At 46.5% G+C, this 22,891-nt stretch overlaps 1 protein-coding gene across 1 annotated transcript in view; it reads right to left on the bottom strand.

Moving 5' to 3' along the window:
* The window catches only part of CNTN4 (contactin 4), a 271,602-nt gene that overhangs the window by 12,466 nt on the left and 236,245 nt on the right, over window positions 1–22,891 (bottom strand). Inside the window, 4 exon segments of the mRNA XM_033071468.1 lie at window positions 895–1,053; window positions 1,980–2,097; window positions 3,097–3,272; window positions 20,493–20,620. Coding sequence (XP_032927359.1) covers window positions 895–1,053; window positions 1,980–2,097; window positions 3,097–3,272; window positions 20,493–20,620 — 581 coding nt within the window.

Genomic DNA, 22,891 nt, shown 5'->3' on the forward strand with positions numbered 1-22,891 from the left:
ATCCCTGTAACCCCAGGTGAGCCTTACCTGTGCTCACTGCCTGCCCAGGGTGGGTTTGCCATCCCTGCAGCCCCAGGTGAGCCTTACCTGTGCTCACTGCCTGCCCCACTGGGGTTTGCCATCCCTGTAACCCCAGGTGAGCCTTACCTGTGCTCACTGCCTGCCCAGTGAGGATTTGCCATCCCTGTAACCCCAGGTGAGCCTTACCTGTGCTCACTGCCTGCCCCAGGGTGGGTTTGGGGTGGGTTTGCCATCCCTGCAGTCCCAGGTGAGCCTTACCTGTGCTCAGTGCCTGCCCCAGGGTGGGTTTGGGGTGGGTTTGCCATCCCTGCAGCCCCAGGTGAGCCTTACCTGTGCTCACTGCCTGCCCAGGGTGGGTTTGCCATCCCTGCAGCTCCAGGTGAGCCTTACCTGTGCTCACTGCCTGCCCCAGGGTGGTTTTGCCATCCTTGCAGCTCCAGGTGAGCCTTACCTGTGCTCACTGCCTGCCCAGGGTGGGTTTGCCATTTCTGCAGCTCCAGGTGAGCCTTACCTGTGCTCACTGCCTCTCCAGGGTGAGTTTGCCATCCCTGCAGCCCCAGGTGAGCCTTACCTGTGCTCACTGCCTCTCCAGGGTGGGTTTGCCATCCCTGTAACCCCAGGTGAGCCTTACCTGTGCTCACTGCCTGCCCCAGTGAGGATTTACCATCCCTGCAGCCCCAGGTGAGCCTTACCTGTGCTCACTGCCAGCCCAGTGTGGGTTTGCCATCCCTGCAGCCCCAGGTGAGCCTTACCTGTGCTCACTGCCTGCCCCAGTGAGGATTTGCCATCCCTGTAACCCCAGGTGAGCCTTACCTGTGCTCACTGCCTGCCCAGTGAGGATTTACCATCCCTGTAGCCCCAGGTGAGCCTTACCTGTGCTCACTGCCTGCCAGCCCACCGAGAAGGGCGTGCGAGCCTGCACCACGTACATGGTGATGGGGCTGTGGTTGTCTGCCCCCGGCCTCCAGGACAGCTGGGCCGTGGTGTCCGTGACCTCATCGATGGTCACAGCCTCAGGGGGACCTGGGGGACCTGTGGGATTGCAGGAGAACCTGAGTGACTCGAGGAAGAAGCTCTGGGTTCATCTTCCCCTGCTGGGGTCCCTGCAGAGCAGTTGGGGCAGCTCCAGCTCTCCTTGCCTGCCTGGACTGGGAGCAGCAGCCCAGGATGCTCTGCCTCACTGCTGGGCTGTTTGTAACCAGGGAAGCTCTGCAGGCAGAGACCCCCCTGCTCCATGCCTGAGGGTCACTGTGCTCCCATCTCAGACAGTCCCAGAAGGGTTTGGGGTGGAGGGGACCTTAAATCCCATCCTGTCCCACCTGCCATGGCAGGGACACCAGGGATGCTTCTCTAACACCCCTGATGTTTTTATGGGAGTGACAAGATCAGTGCTTTTATCATCATCAAGGGTCATTTCCCTGTGAGAATTTAATATTCCTCCTGTTTATGAGAACCAAGGGTAGCAGCACCCAAGTTTGCCTTCCCCAAAGTTAACAAGCAGGAAAATATAAATCATATTTCTCAGAAGGACACAGACTCAGGGTAATTAATTACAGCTCTGTTAAAGTCAAGCTGACACATCACCTGTGATGGTAATGAAGAAATCTCGATATATCAGTGAAGTCACTAAATGATGTTTATTCTAAAAAAGAATGAGATTGCTTGGCAGAAATGCTGCTGTGCTGCTGCTGCTGCACAGTTCATGGCACAAATGAGCCCAGTGGTGCAGGGTGGCACTCAGGACAGGGACAGGGACCAGGGCAGGGTCTGTTCTGGGAGCACCTGAAACCCTTCCCATGCTCTGGGTGATGCTGAGACCCCCAGCATGCACTCAGAGCTTTGTTCTCAGATTAATTACAAGATGCTGGGCTGTCACTGAGCCCAGGGACTGCAGAAGGTGGGGAAAAAATAAAAAAAATTCTACAACAACACCAACAATGGTAGCAAAATTCAAATACCTCTTACAATCAGGTCTGCAGCAGCTGAGAGCTTGTCCACACTTGTTTGCACCATGCAGACGTATTTCCCTGCATGCTTCAGCTGGATGCTCCTGATCATCAAATCACCAGCTGAATCCTGCTGATAAAGTAGGGAAAAGTGGTTACAATTACTTTTTAATGAGCCCTAAACATCATTATCACATGAAGGACACTGTGACTAATGGATTTACTTTGTGAAAACATCAGCAAAGGAGCCATGGGCTGTGGAAATGATGGGAGTGTGCTGCAAGGTGGGAGAGGAGCATCCCTGAAATTCTGGCTCCTCCAAGGAGCAGGGCTGGGGCTGTTGAGCACTTTCCCCACTAAAACAACCTGACAATGTGGGACAGGTTCACTCTGATTCCTCCTTTTTCTCTCTGGATATCCAATTTTTACCCTCTCTGGTATCCCAGGTTGTGTCTCCATCTCTCCTGCAAGAGCCCAGCCCAGATCTGGAGACATCTGAGACTTTGTGTCCCACCCAGCATTTTGATTACCCAGCATTTTTGTGCTAAAAATCCCAAGAACAGCACTCTCTGAGGAAATCCTGCATCACACACCAGCAGCAATTTGTTTTCCAAATGCCAAGTGCATGTCTGATTAACTAATTGGCTTTCTGGATGTATTGGATGCTGAGAACCTCTCTCAATTTCTCTCCAGACACAAAGCATTCAATACATTGGAAATCTCAGGGTGACCTCGTGGTCGTGGCCTTTGGGCTGAGGATGTTTAATAAAGTTTGTGATTTTAGCTCTGTGGGCCCAAACAGGAGCAGTCACCCTGAAAAGCCATGGCTGCTGCTTTGCCCTGGGCATCAATCTGAGTTCATCTTTTAATGATTTTTTTTATTTTTAAGGGATAATAGCAAGGCATGGAAATTGTATCTCCTCTTCCTTTCAGCATTAAATTTCACTCCTGACAAATGCAAACATTTGAGACCTGTTGCTCTCTAAAACCTCCCTGAGAGCAACATTCAAAACCCTTCCCAGTTTTCTACCTCTGCTGAAAACTTTCCATTTCTTTCCTCCTTTTTCTTGCTGCCTTCATGCATTTCTTTCTTTTCTACATTACCCACTTAGCCAGATTTAATACTTACCCCTCCCACCCTCTCAAAGTGATCCCCATCCTTCTCAAAGTCGATCAGGTGCCCATTGAATGTCCAGGTGAACACGATGTCCAGGGAGTGGTCGTGGGACACCTGGCAAGGCAGGACAATGCTTTCCCCAACTGTGACATCCATGCTGAAAGGGGACACCATGACCCGGGTGGGATCTGCAAACAACAAAGAAAGGAGGAAAAAAAAGGATTATTCTTGTTCTGAGACATTGCAGGGCTGAGAGATCCTAAGCAGTGATCACTTAGGGAGGTCCTTAAATCAAAAAGTGAATTATTCCATCTTTGGGTTTATCATTTCTGTAGTTGTTGGATTAGAACATAATAAACCCTCCAGAATCCTCTTCCAGCCACCATCCTGATGAAGAAGGGGGAAAGAAAAGGCTGGGAAAGAGTGCAGCAGATCTGAAAGGCTCAACTAAAACTTTTTATCAGAAATCCTCTTACTTGAACCTTCTCACTTTGAAGAGTTGTTTCACACTCATGCATTGCTCACCATGGTTATCAAAAAACTGTTCTGTTATTCCTAAATTAAATGTAAAATCTCCAAAACTGGAATAAAAAGGGGAATTAAGCCCAGGATTTTTAATCTGGCCATACTGGAAAGGCAAAGATGAGGCTGAGATGATTGCTGTTGTGTTTATTGAGAACTGGCCACGCTCTCTGATGGATGCTTTCACATCTCAAATCCTTTCCTTGGGCGAGGAGAGCCCCCACAAAGAATAAATATAAATGGTGAGTGATGCCAACAGAGCCTTGCACAGCATGGAGCCCAAAGCCTTGATGTGGAATCAGACATTTCAGGGAGCTGGAGCAGGAGGGAGGGTCCCAGGCAGGACATTCCCAAGGGAAGCCCCAGCCCTGGATCTGGGACAGGCAGAGCTCCAGCCTCACTCAGCCCTGCTCCCTCCCTCCCTCCCTCCCTCCCAGCTGGGGCTCCACAGCTCCTTCCCCTCTGCTTTCATGGTCTGGTTTTCACTCAGTGTGAGCACAGGCACACAAAGATGAGCCACCACACATTATACACACTCCAGCTCTGTGCCTGTGAATTCCCTCTGCCTCTAAAGTTAACATTTCTCTTCCATTTCTGTTGACAAAAATGCAGCAATTTTTTCTACAGGGCCTCAGAGGAAATGAAAAGGAGAAAAAACATTGCTTAACAATGAGACCAAAAGTCTGAAAATCATACAGAGATAGATATTTTTGCTTATTCCAAAAATCTACTCTGCACTGCTGTCATGCTAAAATAATAGGAGCATTATTCAGCTCTGGTACACGACACCAAAATCTAAACTACTTCTATTGCCCAGCTCCTAAATTCTCTGCTAAAATAATAAAGATACAGCAACACAGATATGGACTGGCAGAGCTACTCATGGAAATCCAGGGGATGCAAAGCTGCTCCTGGATTTTCAACCTTATCAAAAGTCTACAGGAGGTGGTGAGAAAGATTTTGTTGCTGTCTATAGAGATTTCAGATCAAGTCCTCAGGGACTTGGCTGTGTTATCTTGGACAAATTTAATTTGTCTGTATTTTGTGTCCACTTCTGACCAAACAGAGAAATCTTGGAACAGCTGTTATGACATTTAATTAATCAATTAATTAATACAATAAATATTTCTCAGGTGTTTGCAAACTTGAAAAGAATGAAGAATATAAAGATTATAAATATATACAATAGAATATATAACTGTACATAATTTTAGAATATGGAGTCTAGAATATAGAATTCTGGTAAGTAACTTGCATTCTAGAATTCTATACAATTACATTGTAGAATATAATAGAGATATAATATATAGAAAATATTCTTTATGGAATATTTGTATTTTAGAATATAGCTAGAATATTATAGGTTTATATAGTCAGAGATTTATATAAATGTAGAGAATATGAAATATAACAGAATTCTGGGATATATGTAAATGATATCAGGAAATGGGAGTTTGCTGAGCAGCTCAGCACAGCTCAGCACAGCTGAAGGAACTGCCAGTGCCTGCTGCTTCCAGGAATGCCTGCAGGTTTCATGGAGCCATGGAATCCTTTGGGTTGGAAAAGATCAGTGAGGTCACAGAGTCCAAGCATTCCTCAGCACTGTCCCCTGTCCCCAAGTGCCACATCCAGGGATCTGCAAAATCCCTCTGGGCAGCTGTGCCAGGGCTGGAGAAACCTTTCCCTGGAGAATTCCTCTGAAATCCATGGGAATTCCTCTGAAATCCATGGGAATTTCTCCTGCAATCCATGAGGAATTCCTCTGCAATCCATGAGGAATTCCTCTGCAATCCATGGGAATTTCTTCTTCAATCCAAAGGGAATTACTCCTGCAATCCATGGGAATTTCTCCTGCAATCCATGGGAAATTCCTCCTGCAATCCATGGGAATTTCTCCTACAATCCATGGGAAATTCCTCCTGCAATCCAATTTCAGGCTGGCCCGAGCAGGATCATTCCTGGGGTGGCAGGATCATCCCTGGGGTGGCAGGAGCATCCCTGGGGTGGCAGGATTGTCCCTGGGGTGGCAGGATTGTCCCTGGGGTGGCAGGATTGTCCCTGGAGTGGCAGGATTAGCCCTGGGGTGGCAGGAGCGTCCCTGGGGTGGCAGGATCATCCCTGGGGCGGCAGGAGCAGTGATGTGCCCCTGCACACAGCAGGGATGTCCCTAGGTGTCACTGGAGGCTCGGGAACAGCAGAGCTCCGTCCCTGGGGGATGCTCTCTGTGTCAGCATTCCCAGTTCTCCATGGCTTTTCCAGAGACTCTGAGCAGCCTGAGAGCTCCTGGGGATGGAGCAAAGCCTCCAGCAGGGCTCTGATGCCCAGCCCTGACCCAGCTGGCTCTCACCTCCCTTAGTCCTGCCTGAAATCCCCGTTTTCCTCCCTTGGCTTTACATTCGGGGTCCTTCTGGCTGATTAAATGGATTTAATTTATCCTACAAGAGATTTTAGCAAAGTTTCCTTTCTTCCTTGGAAGACAGGGAGCTGAGCAGCACCTCCCATCTGTGGGAAAGCTGTAATTGCTTCCCCTGTCTCCTTTATCATCAGCCCTTAGTGCATCAGCTCCCGGCTCTTTGGGATGCTGGGATGAATTTATGGATGCTGGCATGCATTTGGGATGCTGGGATGCATTTATGGATGCTGGGATGAATTTGGAGATGCTGGGATGCATTTAGTGATGCTAGGATATATTTAGGGATGCTGGGATGTGTTTGGGGATGCTGGGATGAATTTGGGATGCTGGGATGAATTTTGAAGATGCTAGGATGAATTTTGGGGATGCATTTGGAGATGCTGGGATGAATTTGGGATGCTGGGATGAATTTGGGGATGCTGGGATGAATTTGGGGATGCTGGGATGCATTTAGTGATCCTGGGATGCATTTGGGGATGCATTTGGGGATGCATTTGGGGATGCATTTCCAATTGCACCCCCCAGGCTGCAGGACCAGGATTGTCCTGGGTCACAGTGAGCCCATGTGCAGGGAACCAGCCCAGGGGTCCCTTGGGGAGGAGGATTTGCTTAGGGAACACAGCTCTGTGCGTGTCCCATCCATCTGCAGGCTGTGACACCAGTGCAGTGGCACCACAAACCTCAGCAGAGGCTGACACTCACAGAAAATGCTTTTTTTCTCCTTTTTTTGTCCTTAAAAAAATAGGTCAGTGCAGAGCAGCTTTGGAGTAACGTGGGGAGAGCCAGACACGGTGGCACAGATTCTGTTTCCCTCTGACCAGAGAGGTTTTGGGGTTTTTCCAGACCCAACATCCCATTCCAGCCTGGCTCAGCCCTGGGGCTGTGTGAGTCCCTCCAGGGGATAGATCCAGAGGGGTTTGGGGTTTTTCCAGTCCCAACATCCCATTCCAGCCTGGCTCAGCCCTGGGGCTGTGTGAGCCTCTCCAGAGAATGGATCCAGAGGGGTTTTGGGGTTTTTCCAGACCCAACATCCCATTCCCAGCCTCCTCACCCCTGGGGCTGTGTGAGCCTCTCCAGGGGATGGATCCAGAGGGGTTTTGAAGGGAAGGATGCCCCAAACCCTGAGCACACCCTGGATCTGTGGTGCCAGAGGAGCTGCTGGGGAGCTCGGGGTGTCTGACTCTGATCAGGAACTGGAGGTGCCCAGCAGCTGCAGCTCCTGTTGGAATCACTGCACTGAGCATCCAGAGGCAGATTGAAAAGGGAAGGGATGATGGCAGCATTTCCAAGGCTGGCTGCAGCTAAAACCTAAATGCTTATTTAGAAATCTATCCCAGCACACAGGAGGAGGTTGAAGGAGAAGGAACAGAAAGGAATCCTCGGGTTTTTTCACATTTATCCAGCATACAAACCCTGAAGGAATCAGCACTCCCCTCCACAGCCCCCAAACCAGCAGTTCTTTCAGACTATCTTACTTCTAAAGAAAATTTTGCAAAGATTTATTCCTTCCTTTCTTCTTCCAGCCTTGTTTGCACTTCCATGCTGCTGGGGAGTGAAGGGGATGTTGTACAAGATCCTGCAGAACCATGGAATCATTAAGGCTGTAAAAGACTCCAAGGTCACCAAGCCCTAACTTCAGCCTGCCCTGAGGTCTGCAGTACATGTCCCTTCCCTGTTTTCCAGGGTAGGGAAGGTCTGTTGGAAATGCTCCTGGCTGCTGATATTCCTTATGAGGCCCTGGGCAGATAAGCAGCAATTTCCAGTTTGCTTAACCAGCTAATTACCCAATTCTCTCAGCTTAGTGTTACAGTGTTAAAGATCCAGATAGATTTTCCTTATTTGCATAAACCATTTCCTGTACAATATTTTAAGATGTGTTTTTCTTGTAGATGAACTCGAACTCGAGCATTTGGGACTAATTTTTTCCTTTTTTTGTTGGTTTTTTTTTGAATACGAGCATGTTAACCAATTCCATTTTGGCTTTTATCAGCAGGAGTTAATAAATGCATCTCAGATCAACGTCCTCTATTTGCAATGACATTTTACATTATTGTATTGATTCCAAGGCAAATCATGTCTGGATATAATAAAAATCAATCCTGGAGGATCTGGTTTCTATGAGCAACCAAGGAATCAAAGCCCAATACATGAAAATACTCAAATGTGCTCTATTTTTTTTCCCCCTATTTGTGAATGAAATATTTATCCAGGACCATAAAGTCAAAAGCCTCTGAGACCTGACTGATGAAACTTCTGGGAGCTCTGAGTGCTCTGTCACTAGACACTGAGATGAGCAGGAGAGAGGAAAATACAGCCCTGAATTAAAGAGATTAAAACCCAGTGAGTGACTGCACACATAGAGGAATTAGCAGAGCAAGTTACAGCTGAATAGATTGAGTACTTCATGGGGCATGACCAAAATTGAGATGAAAAAGAAATGGGGAAAAGGTTAAGTATTTCCAGCAATTGGCCTTTAGAATATCCCACCTGTGAGCTGTGCTGAGTCACACAGACGCTTTCAGGAGCAGCCACTTGGCTTTCATGCCAATTTATCTCTTTTTTTCTCTACAATCAGCTATTACACACATCCTTAACAGAAGATTCTGCAGCATTTCCACCCTCTGGTGTGTACTATGGCAGTTCAGCCTAATAAAATATAATCCTATTAAAAGGAGACACTATCAGTGTTGAAAAGGGACTTTAGGCCTGGGACTAAAGTCACTTAGCTCTGATTTTAGAAGTATTTGTGGTTAGTGATTAGAGCTGTCCATGCCATCAGGCAGCACTGATGTCTGCCAGCATTCAGCAGGGATTAGGGAAGGCAGGGATGGAACATCTGACCCTTCCTGGCAGAGCTCAGCCTCAGTTCTGCACCACACAGGGCTGAGCTGGGCGCTCAGGACACGCTCAGGATCCTTATCTTTAAGCCACTTGTTTGGCTTAAATCACCCCAGGGCAGAGTGGGGATATGGGATTACAGCTGGGAGCCTGAGCCCCTTTGTCAGGAATGTTCTGGAGGATGGGTAAGGTTGTTTAAGAGGAGACTTTGGCTGTTTTCCCTCCCCAGCTCCACTAAAGAGCTTCCCACAGATGGAAAACTCTCCCAAGTGGATGGCAGAGTGTCTGTGCCAGCAAGGAATGTCCCCAGTGCCCAGAAGGGAGAGGGCACTCATCAGGGGACTGCCCTCTGCACACCCCATCTGCATCCTTGGCCTGGCTGAACAATAAATTTCAATTAATTCCAATCTGAAAACAAGGAGAATGCTGGGGAGGGCTGTGCCATTAGAGCAAATTCACAGACAAATATCTGAAAATGCATCCACTCCAGAGAGAGTGCAGGGAGTGAGGAGAGGACCCAACACTCCACTTCAGCCTCCTTTTCCCAGTTTAATGCAACCTGAGCAAATCAAGCTCTCTCCATACAATTGCCACAAAGCAAATCACGTGTGATGGGCTCTGGAGATGACAATCAGCTCTGTCACTCAGGGAAATTTGTTCTTGCTCTTTGCAGCAGTGCCTGATTGCACCAGGAACCTCCAACATCCTTCTCCAGCTCTGCACTGACTAAAATAAAGCCTAAAATAAAGACTAAAATAAAGACTAAAATAAAGCCCAGAGCTGTCCCAGGTGAGAGCTCTGTGTCTGACAAACGATCCAGGCGCTGGTGACAATCTCTGTGGACAACCCAGGGAATTCAAGGTGTCACCTTTTGTGGGCTATTGATTGCCAAGAGCTGATATCTGTCTTCTCAAGTATGGAATAATCTACTGTCATTGCAGGAATGATGGCAGAGAAGGTTAATCAGATACAGCACAAATCATATCTAATCTGTGATAAATTGCAAGTCACTCAGGGATCAATCACTGCTCTCCTTGTGCCACAAGCCAGGGGAATTGTGCAGATGGAAGCCCTTGGACACGGTGCCCAACAACATTTTGCCCCTTGGAACAGTTCACCCTCTGGGGTTTGTTTGTTTCTGGTGTTTTTACCTGTTTTTAATAGTGCTGATCATAAATCAAAAAGCAAAAATACAACATCCAGGCACTCCAACTGCACAATCATGGAGTGGCTGCCACAGGCTTTGCATTTTTAATGCCCAAGTGTGTATTTTAGGCCTTTCCCAGGTGAATTCCATGCCTGATACCCACCCTTCTCCTCAGCACCAAGATGTTTGGGATTAGCTGCTGTGCCAGAATAAATCCCAAATTAAGAGTCATTAGGAGCAGATGCCTCTTGGGCTGTCAAACTCACTGAATATCCAGAAAATCCCTGGCTGGACTTTCCAGCTCCCCAGTGAATGATCCACAGCTTAACCATCCTTAATGTCACACAGATCAAGCTTGGCTGTGTCATCCCTGCCTTGGGATAAGCCAGGCTTGGTGGCCAGGACATTTATCAAGCCCAAGACATTCATCTTCCCTCGTGCCACTGTGGAAAGGGAATGGAGGGGAGCACCTAGGGATACACCTGAAAACAGAAAAAGTTTTAACTCTTTTTTTTTTTTCTATTTTTTTTTTTTAACTATTCCCTTCTAACCTGTGGCAAACACACATTATCAAAAAGCACCTGCAAGTTGAAATCAAAGAAAGTACAACAGCTGCAAACCTCAGGATGTTCCAAGCACCAGGAAACACAGAAAACAAAAGCAGGGGGAGATTTCAGCTCTGCTCCCAGCCCCTCAAACACCACCCTGGACATTGGGACTTTGAGTCACAGCCAAATGGGAACAATTAAGCTCAACAATTCCATCAGAAAGAGAATTAAGACAAGCAAAAGAGGAGGAGGAGGAGTGCCACATGAAGAGGAAGGTTGCTCCAGCGTGGGCACAGCCTTGGAGTAATTGGGAATAAAATGAGTTCTCCTCCTCACTTTCTGCCTGACCTTGAGCAAGTCATTAAAAGTCTCTGCTGCCTTATTTGCCCAGCCTATAAAATGGATCAGGCCTTCATTAGAAACTGTTTTGTCTCTGTACCACTGTGCACAGCAGATATTTTTATTTGAGATGAGCTTTTTCTTGCCTCCCCACTGAGACCTCCACGAGTGTGACGCCCAAACTCCCATTACTGAACAAACCCTGTGACAGGGACCCCCCAAACAAACACTGAAACGAAATTCCCTGGGCTGGAAAGGTCTCATTTGTTTCCTGGTGAAGAGGAGATTGGCTCAGGGTGCCCTGTGCTCCCTCCTAAGGAAGTGACTCATTCTAATTAGTGCTCACAGAGAAGACAAAGCTCACATTCTGAGGGCTGTGCTCCTGCTCTGCTGCTGATGTCAGGGGCAGGGTGGAGGCAGCAAGGATCACAGGTGAAATGGAAATAACAACCCCCAAGAACATTCCTCATTAGAACTTGCTCAAAATCCTCCTGAAGGAATCTCCCCCACAGAGCATCATTAAAGTGGCCCTGACATTTCTGCTGTTCTGTGGCATTTTGCCTCAAATTAGCCACGAGTTTTTCTTATGTAAATAATTCCAAGGCCAGGATTGCAAAGACACACAGAGGGAAGTGGAGAAGAGCAGCTCCAGCTCTCCTGCTTTCAGTGTTGGGTCAGTCACAGGCTGGAGTTTTCTCCCAGACACTCCCACTCGTGGCTGTCTCTGCAGGCAATGATTTCATTGTCAACTGCTCAGTTTAGCTGCCAGGACTGATGGATTTTTACAGAGACTTTTTACTGTGCCCCTAGGATGGGAACTGAAAGTTTCACTGCTGAAATATTACTGATTTCCTAAATAAATTCTATATTCACAACGAACCTGGAAGAAAACACAGTGCTAAACCCTACAAATTGGATTGGCTCTTCATGGCCCACTTAATAACTTCAAATGAAAGCAAAATTCATATTCCAAGTGTGTGTGTGACTGACACAGACAGAGATCACCAACCCAAGCCATGGCAGGTCAGTTCAGTGAGGGAATTCCATTATTTCAGAGTCCACCTGCTTCTGAACTTTTGTATTTTGGGATGAGGACAAGAGACTCCTGTCTCCAGGAGATCTCTGATGGGATTGCTCATCATCTTGCACTATAAAAAAGGGAAAATCAGGTTGCAGGAGCCCCAGGATTGAAGCAGCTCCTCCCTCTCGTTCAGCAGTGCTGCAGATACCCCCATGTCACTCCCAGGTTTATCTGGATTTTCTGATCTGATAAGGAACTCTGAGTAACCTGCTGGCAATCCAGGCTCAGGGAGAAAAACTCCCTGCTCAAATCCTGGGGTGCTTGGCTCTGCTAAGCTGCTTCCAAAAGTGCTGCTGAGAAAATGCACAAAAGGACTGGGATTTCCCCAAACCTGTCCCAGATTCCTGTCTGCAGCACTCTCACACTTCCTGCCACAGAAAATGAGCTCTCTGAACATTCCTCTCTCTCTTTGATGTTGTACACATCACCCTGGGGCCAGCCTGCTGGAGTCACTGGTTTCAAGGATGTTGAAGTTCATTTTCTTGGTTCTCCCACTCACCTGGAGCAGAGAGCTGCAGTCAGTGCAGCTCACACTGAGATCATCATCTCCCCCTCTCTGAATTCCTGGAGAGCTGGGGACACCGACTGGGGACACCTTCCCCCACCTCAGGTTTCTGTTTTAGTGCTTCCCCTCTGAGTGTCACCCTAATCCACCCAGGACTTGTGGAATTCCCATGGAGCTCCTGCCTGGCAGCTCATCCCACTGCACCCTTTGAAGGAAGGACCAGCTCCCTGTGCCCTCCCCTGGGATCCACACCAAACATCCATCAGAGCCCTGGGGCAGCTCAGAGCCCAGGGTCAGCCAGGAGGGGATGGGACACACCCCATGCAATGCCAGGCACAGCTCAGAACGTGCCCTGCAGCTGTCATGTTCCATCTTCTGCACTCCTGGGCAGCTCCACAGAACTAAAAACCCAAGGAGAGAGATTTCCCACTGCCTGGAATTGCTGTGCCTGCACTGGAGAGGCACAGAGAGCTGCAGGGACTGAGATCTGCAGCTTGAGTTCTCCAACAGCATGAGAGAGAAGATCCTGAGCTGGAAGGAATCACTTCCACCAGCCCAGGCTGCTCCAAGCCCTGTCCAGCCTGGCCCTGGACACTCCCAGGTCACAACTTCTCTGGGCACCCTGTGCCAGGGTCTCACAGCAAAATAATTTGTTAATTATGATTTATGTCCAATCACACACATAAACACACTCACTGAATTTCCCTGGGTTTAAATGTGATCTATGGTTTTGTTTTAACCACGCTGGGCTTTCATTTGTATTCGAAAGCTGACAAATATTTTAACCTTTCTGAAATGCAGCGTGTTAAAATGAATTGAAGTGAGTTGATGAAAATTGTTCATTAATCTGCTTTTGTCTCATTAAGAGTCTGTGTTTAACCTATAGGTCATCTCCTCTTCAGCTGATGTATGGATCTGATTTTCAGTGATGAGCTGAACAATCCAGTCCTTTATTAACGATGGAAAACTCCTGAACCTCCTGCTTTTTTGGGGAGAGGTCAGAAAAATTCCTAAAACAAAAATGCTGAGCTTTTAAAGGTATTATTCAAACCTTTTTTTTTCCTGTGGTGGGGGAGGTTGCAATAATGCTGGCCCTGTAATACATTGTGAGTTTAAGGTAAAAATACAGAACAAAAATATTTTTCCCCTCTCTACAGATTATTCAGACATAATGGTTGAACTTTTCTAAAAAATATACATTTTTCCACTTTGTGTGCTGAATCAGGTGTATCTGTCAGCACCAGCACTTGCTGCAGTGGTGATTCCATTATTTACCATTTAGCAAATATCAGTTTTAAGACCCTTGATGTGCCTGAAGGTTGGCTGGGGCATGGAGGGACAGTGAGGAGAAAGGAGAAGGTGGTGGGGGGGAACAATCTGTGGCATTTCCCAAATCCAGAGTCACATTCCCCCTCCATCACAAGCCCACAGGAACCTGGGGAAGCTGCTCCTATTTGTATTTCTGCTTTGAAAAATATCACTCCAATAATGCTGGAGATCAGTCCAAAAGTGGCACCAGAGCAAGGCAGGAGATCTATGCTTTTTAATATCCAGCTCTTCACCAAGATGACTTTTATCATGTTAATGGCTAAATCACACTGATTGTGAAAGAGCCAAAATGAGGCAATTAGTAAGGTCTGTGACAGCCCCAGCAAACGACACACAGCTTTGCACTGGGAGCCAGATGGATATCTTCAATATATTTCTTATTGTCTGCTTGTGGTAATATGTTCAATTAAACTAAATCAGCACTACAGAAGAACCTCTGAATTGCCTGGAAAAAAAGAATTAATTGTCTGCTGCAAATTTAATGAAGCTTAACACTTGTGTTATGTTTACAAGTTTTATTTGTTATGAGCAGTAAGTGCTTACAAGAGAAAAAAGAAACTCTGAACTTACTTCATTCAGCCAGCCCTGAGAGCTGGTGTTTGATTTTATTACTGGGATTTGATTTCTTTTCCATCTCTCTCTCTGCCATTCACTGGGTTTGTCCTTAGCAGCTGACTGGGTTTTTATTTTCCTCAGTAAGGAACTGAGAGCTCTGGCTGTGCTGTTCATTCACAGATCTGTGAGCCAAGCCTTGGCCACAAACCTGTGACAGGACCTGTCCCCAAAGGGCTGCTCATCCTGACCCTCATCCTCATCCTCATCCTCATCCTCATCCTCAGGGTGTCCCCAGCCCTTCCCTGCTCACAGATCAGAGTCACAGACCCAGGGAACATCCTGAGCTGGAAGGGACACCCAGGGATTGTCCAGCCCAGCCTCTCCAGACAGCCCAAATCCCACCTGGGCATCCCTGGGAGGGTTTTCCAAACTCTCCTGGAGCCTGGGCAGTGCCCAGCACCCTCTGGGGGAAGAATCTTTCCCAAAAATCCACCCCAACCCTGCCCTAGCACAGCTGCAGCCCTTCCCTGAGTGCTGTCCCTGTCCCAGAGCAGGGATCAGCTCTGTTTGACACGTTCACACTCAGAAAATCAGAGAGCAGAGTTGTTGTTGGGGAAAGCTCAAGAGCACAGGGGTTTCTGCTGCTCATTTTGCCACCTCAGAATAACCCCAACCATTTTGCTTCAATTAGCTGCCAGAAAAGCAGGGATGCTGACAGGATCCACAGTGATTTCATCTTCCTGATTTTGGTGATGGCCTCAGGTCCTCACTGAACAGGGCTGGGAGGGAAACCAGATTTACCAAAGCTGCCAGTGCTGAAACCCAAACTGAGCCCCCACACCTGCACAAGGGGTGTGGGTCAGCACCACATAGCAACCTTGGCAGCTGGAAAAGGGAAAAACCCCAAAATCCAGCTGAACCTCATGTTCCAGGTGCCACAGGGAGATCACAGCTGGATTCTCCTGCTCCAGGATTCCCCCAGGGCTGGGGAAGGAGCTCAGCAAAGCTCAGCTCAAAGCCAGGTTTGAGGCAGAGGAGGTGGAATCTCAGCTCTGTCATTTATTGTCCCTTCACACCCTGCTCTGGGTCATCATTTTATTTAATCCCAGCAAAAGAGCCTTAATTGTGTCCTGCAAATAATTGGTGTCAGTGGAAAGAGTCCAATTAGAGAGGAATATTTTCCTTTGCAATTTCATGGCCAAAGATTCTGGCTTTCCCTGTCAGTGGTGGAAATCAAGTTTTGCTGCTGGTTGTGACTCAGAAGTCAAGAAAGGTTTTTTCCTAACTTAGAAATAAGTTTTATTTCTTAAACATGAGAATACATAACATGTTCTCATGAATAAATCAGAGCCTTCATGACTCCATGGCGCTCTCTGAGCTTTTTTTGCCTACAAATCCCTGATTTAGAGATTCTGGAGGACAAGTTCATACTCTAAATTGACTTTTCCTCCATGAAATTAAAAAAAATCCCAGATCTGATAAGGAATATTCATTCACGGCTGGACTACATATAAAAATTGTGTTCAGCAAATGCTAAAACAAAATTTAAGAATAAGGGAACTTGATGGTTTCAGAGTTGAGTCTTTATCTTGGTTTTGACACCAGCTGAACACAAACCTTGTGTTCTATCCAGGAAAATTACAAAACACCCAGAAAATATGGAAAACCCTCCAGTGCTGCTCTGGGATTATTCCTTTAAACTCTGCCTCTCTTTTTTTTTTAAATTATATTTTGTGCTTTCAACAGCAGCTGTCACTTAACCAGGTCCATTTTTAAGGGCTGAGGCATAACCAACATGAATTTAAAATTATGCTGAAGGATGAGGAGAGAAAAATAAAGATTTTGCATGGCCTTAAACACAGAGGGGCCACTCGTGTTGCAAAAGGACAACGACTAAACCCAGAATAGGGATGGGTGGGATGGAAAATGCCTGCAGCAATTCCTGGGACAGCTTTTCCATAGGGGCAAAGCAGCAGAAAAAGGGGAAAAAGTCAGGGAGGTGTGGAGAGGGCTCCTGGGAATGTGGTCAATAGATTTCAGTAGCTGCTGTAATTTTCCCTTGGTTCATGATAAAAAAAACAAACCCTCAACATCTTAATGTGTGGTTAATTCTTCCTCTTGGGGAAAAAACTAAAACCCCACTCCAAGGAATTGATATCCCAGTTATTCCAAAGTCCCTTCAAACTCAACAGAGCTGAGAACAGCTGGCAAAATTCACAGTTACTGGAATTCACTGATTTAAAAACCCCAAAACTTAAAGCAAACCCCACAGACACAAGGCAAGCACAGCACAAATTCCAAATAATAAAATTTCAATTCTGATCAAGTGATGTTGAAGCAGAGAGAACCATGGGGGGCCAGGGGGGACCATCACATCCCACTGCCACTTCCTGCAGCAGGAAAATGCTGTGTCCCAAAGGACTGGAACAAACTCAGCAAGAATTCCAGGTTTAAAGGCAGCAACATCTGAAGTCTCTGAAAAGTTACTGGATAATGGGCCAGAATTTACAGTATTTAATCAATTTTAACTGCAATGCAGCACTTCAACCTTCCCACAGAGGAATAGGCTGGGAATGAAAAATGTGCTGTTTTATAAGGAATAATTTGAATCACTGTGCTGGACAAAATCAAGACTATCAGTCTATTCAAGCGTGAGGAACAAAATAACCTCCTGACATTATCTGTGTGTTCTTTTCCTGCTAAAGTGACACTGATTCCAGCCAGCAAAAGTTCTGCTTTTACAGCCTTGAGCCCTCCTGTGACAGCCCAAACGAGAGGAGCTCACAGCAGCAGGAGGATGTGAAAGGTGCATCATAATTAAACAGGCAAATGAAGCCATTGCAAGTTGCCCTTGTCAGGGATGCTCCAACGTGAGCAGAATTCTGCACCCCCCTCAGGAACAGGCAGGCACCAGCTCTGCCAAGCAGAGATAAAGTTCAATTAAAATGTATTTAAATGGAAGTGTTTAGATCTAGAGGTGGATTTAAAGCTGAGCTCAAAGTTTTGGGAAGCAGCCACAGGTGTCAGGATCCATTCACCTCCCATGTCCCCAAAGCAGAGCTGATCACTAAATTAAATAATTAAACAGCTTCAATAAATGCTCTTTAATTGTCTGCTGGGAGCACATCCTGCCCTCCAAAGCCTTTGTCATCCCCAGGGATCAGCTACATCCCCTCCCAGCTCCTTTGGGGTCTGCTCCAGCTCTGCTCCCACTGCTGGGATTTCAGCACAGGAGCCTCTCCTGGTGCTCCCCACACCCACAGCTTTCATTGGAATCCTTTTTCTCTTTCAGCCAGCTGATATCACTGCATTAAACACAAATAAACTCATTTTGTACAGGCTGTGCCTGTTTATTCTATTTGTCATTTAATCCCCCAGTGCTCAGGGAGCCTCTAATCTTTCTGTGTGTTGGAAGAATTGAACATTTAGCCTCAAGTACAGGAAAAATTGAGGGAACAAGATGGAAAATTAATATTTATATAATACATGGAAACACACACCATGTTTTACAGAGCTCTGAACACTGCCTTAGCAGGAACTGCTTCTCCAGCCTTACAAACTCAATCCTGCTTTTTAATTTAAAGGTCAAACTGTACAAGCAAGTTTCTAAGATTTCAGGTCTTGGAGGCCAAGAGGTTCTCATTTAGCACCAGCCAACAGAACAAACCCAAAGCTCAGCTGCACTGCTGCAGAAAACCACTGGGGCTCACCCAGCCTGACAGCAGAATGTTAATACCCAGCCCTATGGGCACCTGTCAGGATTTGATATTTTTTAAACTGTCTACTCATGCATAAAATGAATATTTATTCATCTTTCTCTGGTTGTTTGCCAGGGAGTTATTTTAAGCTCCTGGCTTCTGGTGTAACACATTCCCTTCCTCCTCTCCCCTCCTTGCCTGCACTGTCTCTGACACTGTCGGCATCTCGCCCTGAGAAAGGAAATTAAAAATAAAAAAAAAAAAAAGGATAGCCTGCAATATTAATGGAAGAACACAGGAAGGTTAGAAAAAATGTCTTGACCTTCACAGTTTTTCACTCAATGACATAAGAGGAGTTATAAAAGAATGCAAGCAGATCTCAAGGTCAAAAACCACATCAGCTGTTAAATTAGTCTTTTGGTACACCACAGAACTGAGTTAAAACAAGGAATTCACTCATATTTCTGGTCAAACTCACACATGTTTTACATAGGGCAGGGAAACTCAAGCATTTCACTCTGTAATACAATATTTTACACAGTTCATTTGGAGTTCAGAATAGTTTCTGCTCTTTTATACTTTTTATGGGCCAGACTTGGAAATTGCATTTCTCAGTTTGCTGTTAATATCCACATCCTGGGCTTAAGAGCTGATTTCTGCTTCATGCACATGTGTCACTGCCATTAATGCAAATGGAATGGAGTCACAACAGAGCACTGAGGGGGAAAAGAGCCCTCACTAATCCTTTATAACCTCAGCGTGAGGAAAGGTGATTTGTGGAGCATGGGAAGGCAGAGATCAGGCACAGCAACTGCTGAGGCTTTCCTGGGAGTTCCAGGATGTTCCTTGGGTGCTGGGAGGGAGGGAGGATGAGCAGGAGATACAAAACCATGACTGGAATAACAGAACCCAGTCACTCCTGCTTCCTCAGGAAAAAAAAAAAACAAAACAAAAAGGATTTTTTATGGTGGGAAAAGCAGACCCTGAACTGCAGCTCCTGATTCTCCACTTTAGGCTCTTATGGAAAAACCAGGACAGCCCCAGATGTGGAGCTGAACAGCTGGAACCACCCTGCTGCTGTTCCTGGGGCAGGGAGATTTGGGCTGGAATTCCATCCCTGGGGCAGGGAGATTGGGGTTAGAATTCCATCCCTGGGGAAGGAGGTTTGGGGCTGGAATTCCATCCCTGGGAAAGGGGGATTGGGGCTGGAATTCCATCCCTGGGGAAGGGGGATTGGGGCTGGAATTCCATCCCTGGGAAAGGGGGATTGGGGCTGGAATTCCATCCCTGGGGAAGGGGGATTGGGGCTGGAATTCCATCCCTGGGGAAGGGGGATTGGGGCTGGAATTCCATCCCTGAGAAAGGGGGATTGGGGGTGGAATTCCATCCATGGGGAAAGGGGATTTGGGGCTGGATTTCCCATTTTTGCTCTGGGACACACAGAGGCTGGTCACAGGGAATGCCCCATCCCTGGCAGGGTCCCAGGCCAGGCTGGATGGGGTTTTTGGAGGACCCTGGGACAGTGGGAGGTGTCCCTGCCATGGCAGGGGGACACTGGGTGGGATTTAAGGTCCCTTCCATAATTCTGATAATGGATGAAGTATTTTATGTTTGTGCTCCCTTTGAGCAGCCCTTTCCTGCTGTTTGCTGCAGGTGTCTCTTAGGAGAACCCAGATTAGGAAAAGGGAGAAAACATCTCCAGAGACCCAACTCTGGTCTTCACTTCTCTCTGTTCTTGTTTTCAGGGACCAGCGTGGGCAAAAGCCACACAAAGGACTCAAAACAATCCCAGACTTGAAGGATTGTTGGGGTCCACATGCTTCCCTACAAGAAAATCCCAGACTGGTTGGAAGGGACCTCTGGATGTGTTCCAGCTCTAAAAAACAGGGATTAAAACCCACATTGAAACATTTTAAGTATTTCCTATGTACCACAGAAAGAGCTGACAAGGAGAGCTCTAACTGAGTATGATCCATCACTGCCAATGTGTGGGAGAATTAAAACTGACAGCATTAGAGCTTTTTGATTGATTTATCACTTTGCAATCAATGTTTCCTGATTTGCTATCCAATATAGGTTTTTCCCAAATGAGAAGGAGATAGAGAGTGATTTCAAGGGTAATAACCTCTGTGTTCATGGCCTATAATAATTAATCAGACACTGGACTACTCATCAGCAGGGCAAAAATTAATTCAACACATTTGTCAGTGCCTCTCACTGTTTATCAGATTATTCCTTTAAATATCTTTGTCCAATTATTCCTTTAAACATCTTGGTCACATCACAGCTTTTCCTTTTGACAACAACATTTGACAGAGCACGAACAAACACTGGGAATTCCCGAAAGGCTGGAATGCAGCCCTGGAGGAGGAATAAAGACAATAAATGGGATTGAGTGCCCCAGGCAGGCACAGCAGCAATGGTTTTAGTCACCTTTGACCAGCAGGCTGCCCGTGCTGCTGGCTGTCCCAAAGTGGTTGGTGGCCACGCACGTGTAGCTCCCCGCGTCCGATTTGGTGACGTTGACGATCCGCAGGCTCCCGTCCTCCAAAACTGTGATTCTGCAAAGACAGCACATTGGGAAGGATCAGCCAGGAAAACCTTATCAATATGATTGCCTGGAGAAGGATTCTGAGAATATGGAAACTGTAAGGAAAATTAAAATGAAAGCCATCTTTGAGATACCAAACCTTAGTTAATAAATAACTAGAAAACAATAGGATGGCCGGCTGAAAGTAATCCCTCCTTGATTGAACAATTCCTTCTGCTGAGAGCAGGTCTGAAGGCCAGAGAAGACCCTGCTAGCTTGGCAGAAGGGGACCAAAGAGTATTTTTTAGGGTTTAAAGTGTAACACAGTATGGTAATGCAATGATTCTTACAGACTATAAATGTTGTAGGATTTGTATATTGTATTAGATTGGTTAGTGGAAATTAGAATATTCAACATAGAAGAAGATTTATTGTGTTGTAATGGGAACCTCTTACTCTCAGCTTTTCCTTTTACCACCCTCTCACCCCTTGTTTTATTACTCTTTACTCTCTCACTGCCCTGCTCTGAGCAGCCCCAGGCAAAACCCTCTCACCCATTCCCTTTGCAATAAACACAAGTTCCCAGACCTGGCTTTAGAGATCTCTGTGTCTGTTCCAGCTGTCCAGCCCACCACCACCAGCCCCACACAGTCTCCTACACCAGCACACACAGCACCTTTAGTTTGCTTTTTTAACCCTCCACCAAGTCCTGTGAGTGTGCACCCCTGGTGTGAGCAGCAGCCAGCCCTGCCCTGCCCAGAGCTGAGCTGGGAGTCCTCCAGTGCTTCAGAAACACTGAATTCTTCATGTGCAGGAATTTCTGTGCCCTTACTCCAGGGTGAGTTTCATTTACACATCAGCAGCTCCTGCAGGCTGTCCATGCTCCAGCACTGCCCCACCAGGCTCTGCCCTCCTTCCCTCCCTGCCACCCCAGGAAACCCAGAAAAAGTGGAGTTTTCCATTATTGCTGTACACTTGAGGTTTTATTTTTAGTTATTTACGCTTTATTTTCAGCCATATGGCTGAAAGCTATTTACTGGCTAATCTCTTCCATGGATCATTTTAATTGTGTCTGTTGATGAGGCCAGATTTTATTTCAAATTCTAATGCCTTTTCTGTCTCTGTCTTTCTCCTGCTATTGGTTTCCTCCTCAGTTGCCTTGATTCCCAGTGTCAGACTGGTCTCAGTTATGTGGAGTGGATTTCCCTGGAGGATCAGAACAGAAATCCAGCTTTGGCACATCTCAGGGAGCTTGTGCTGTCTTTATTTCCTTCCCTTCCTAAGCTGAGTTTGTGCTCCCAGGCTTTGCAGCCTGAGCCCAAGGACATCCTTTAACCCCAGGAATGTCTCCAAGAGCTCAGCAGGGACCTGCCCTGAGTTCTCCTTCCCCAGAGAGCCCCCAGCAATGTTTAATTCTCACCTGGTCTCTCAGAAACTCCCTGCACACTCCTGGAAACGAGCAGCATTCAAAGTGACAGATCACTGCACAAGTTAGGTGATTTTTCCCAAATAAATCAGACCATTAAAACCTCTCTGTGACTCATTGATTAGGAGGCTCATGGTTATGTGGCTCTTTTTGCTGAGGCTGCTTTTCTGCAGTGAAACTTTTGTCCTCTAATCTGAATCCAATGCGTTAAAAGTTAACAAATAATTATTTGAACACTTGGAAATCTGTTACAGTTAGTTGAGAAAGGAGGAAGGGCTCTCACTGATATTGCTAATTCCCAAATTTTCTTTGCAGACTTATCAGCATTAAAGGAGATGAGAGGCTCATTCCAGGCCACAGAGGTTCTCAAACTGCTAATTGGCTCCAAAGCAGCATTCCCAGCAGTTAAATATTCCTCAGGCAGCAACATATGCATTTAGAGATAGAAATTGTCCTGTTGAGCTCAGGAAGAGTTTTATCACCAACTTTGTAAAAAAGAGATCCAGCCTTTACTTGGAATATGAACGAGAGCAGAAATCTGCCCAAGTCCTGGAGCACATCATAAACCTGAGTGTCAGTAACCACCTCTGTGGATGGTACAATTCCTCCAAAGCCATCTTCCCCTGGAACTTGCTAGAATAGATAAGGTATCCTAGATACCAAGGTTGAGCCAAATTCCTTAAGAATTTGGTCACACTCCTAACACTTTGGAAGATAATTGGTTAGAAATTAGTCTGTGTAATTGGTCAGTTCACCTTTAGAACTTCTCATTTAGATTGGATGCTGTTCTTTGGATAAACTTTTATTGGTTGAATCCTCCCTGAAGCTATAAATATGGCTGGCTGCCCTTTGTTCTGAGAGAGAATCCTGCTTGAC

The sequence above is a fragment of the Catharus ustulatus genome, chromosome 13 (genome assembly GCF_009819885.2).
Source record: "Catharus ustulatus isolate bCatUst1 chromosome 13, bCatUst1.pri.v2, whole genome shotgun sequence".
Lineage (NCBI taxonomy): Eukaryota > Metazoa > Chordata > Aves > Passeriformes > Turdidae > Catharus > Catharus ustulatus.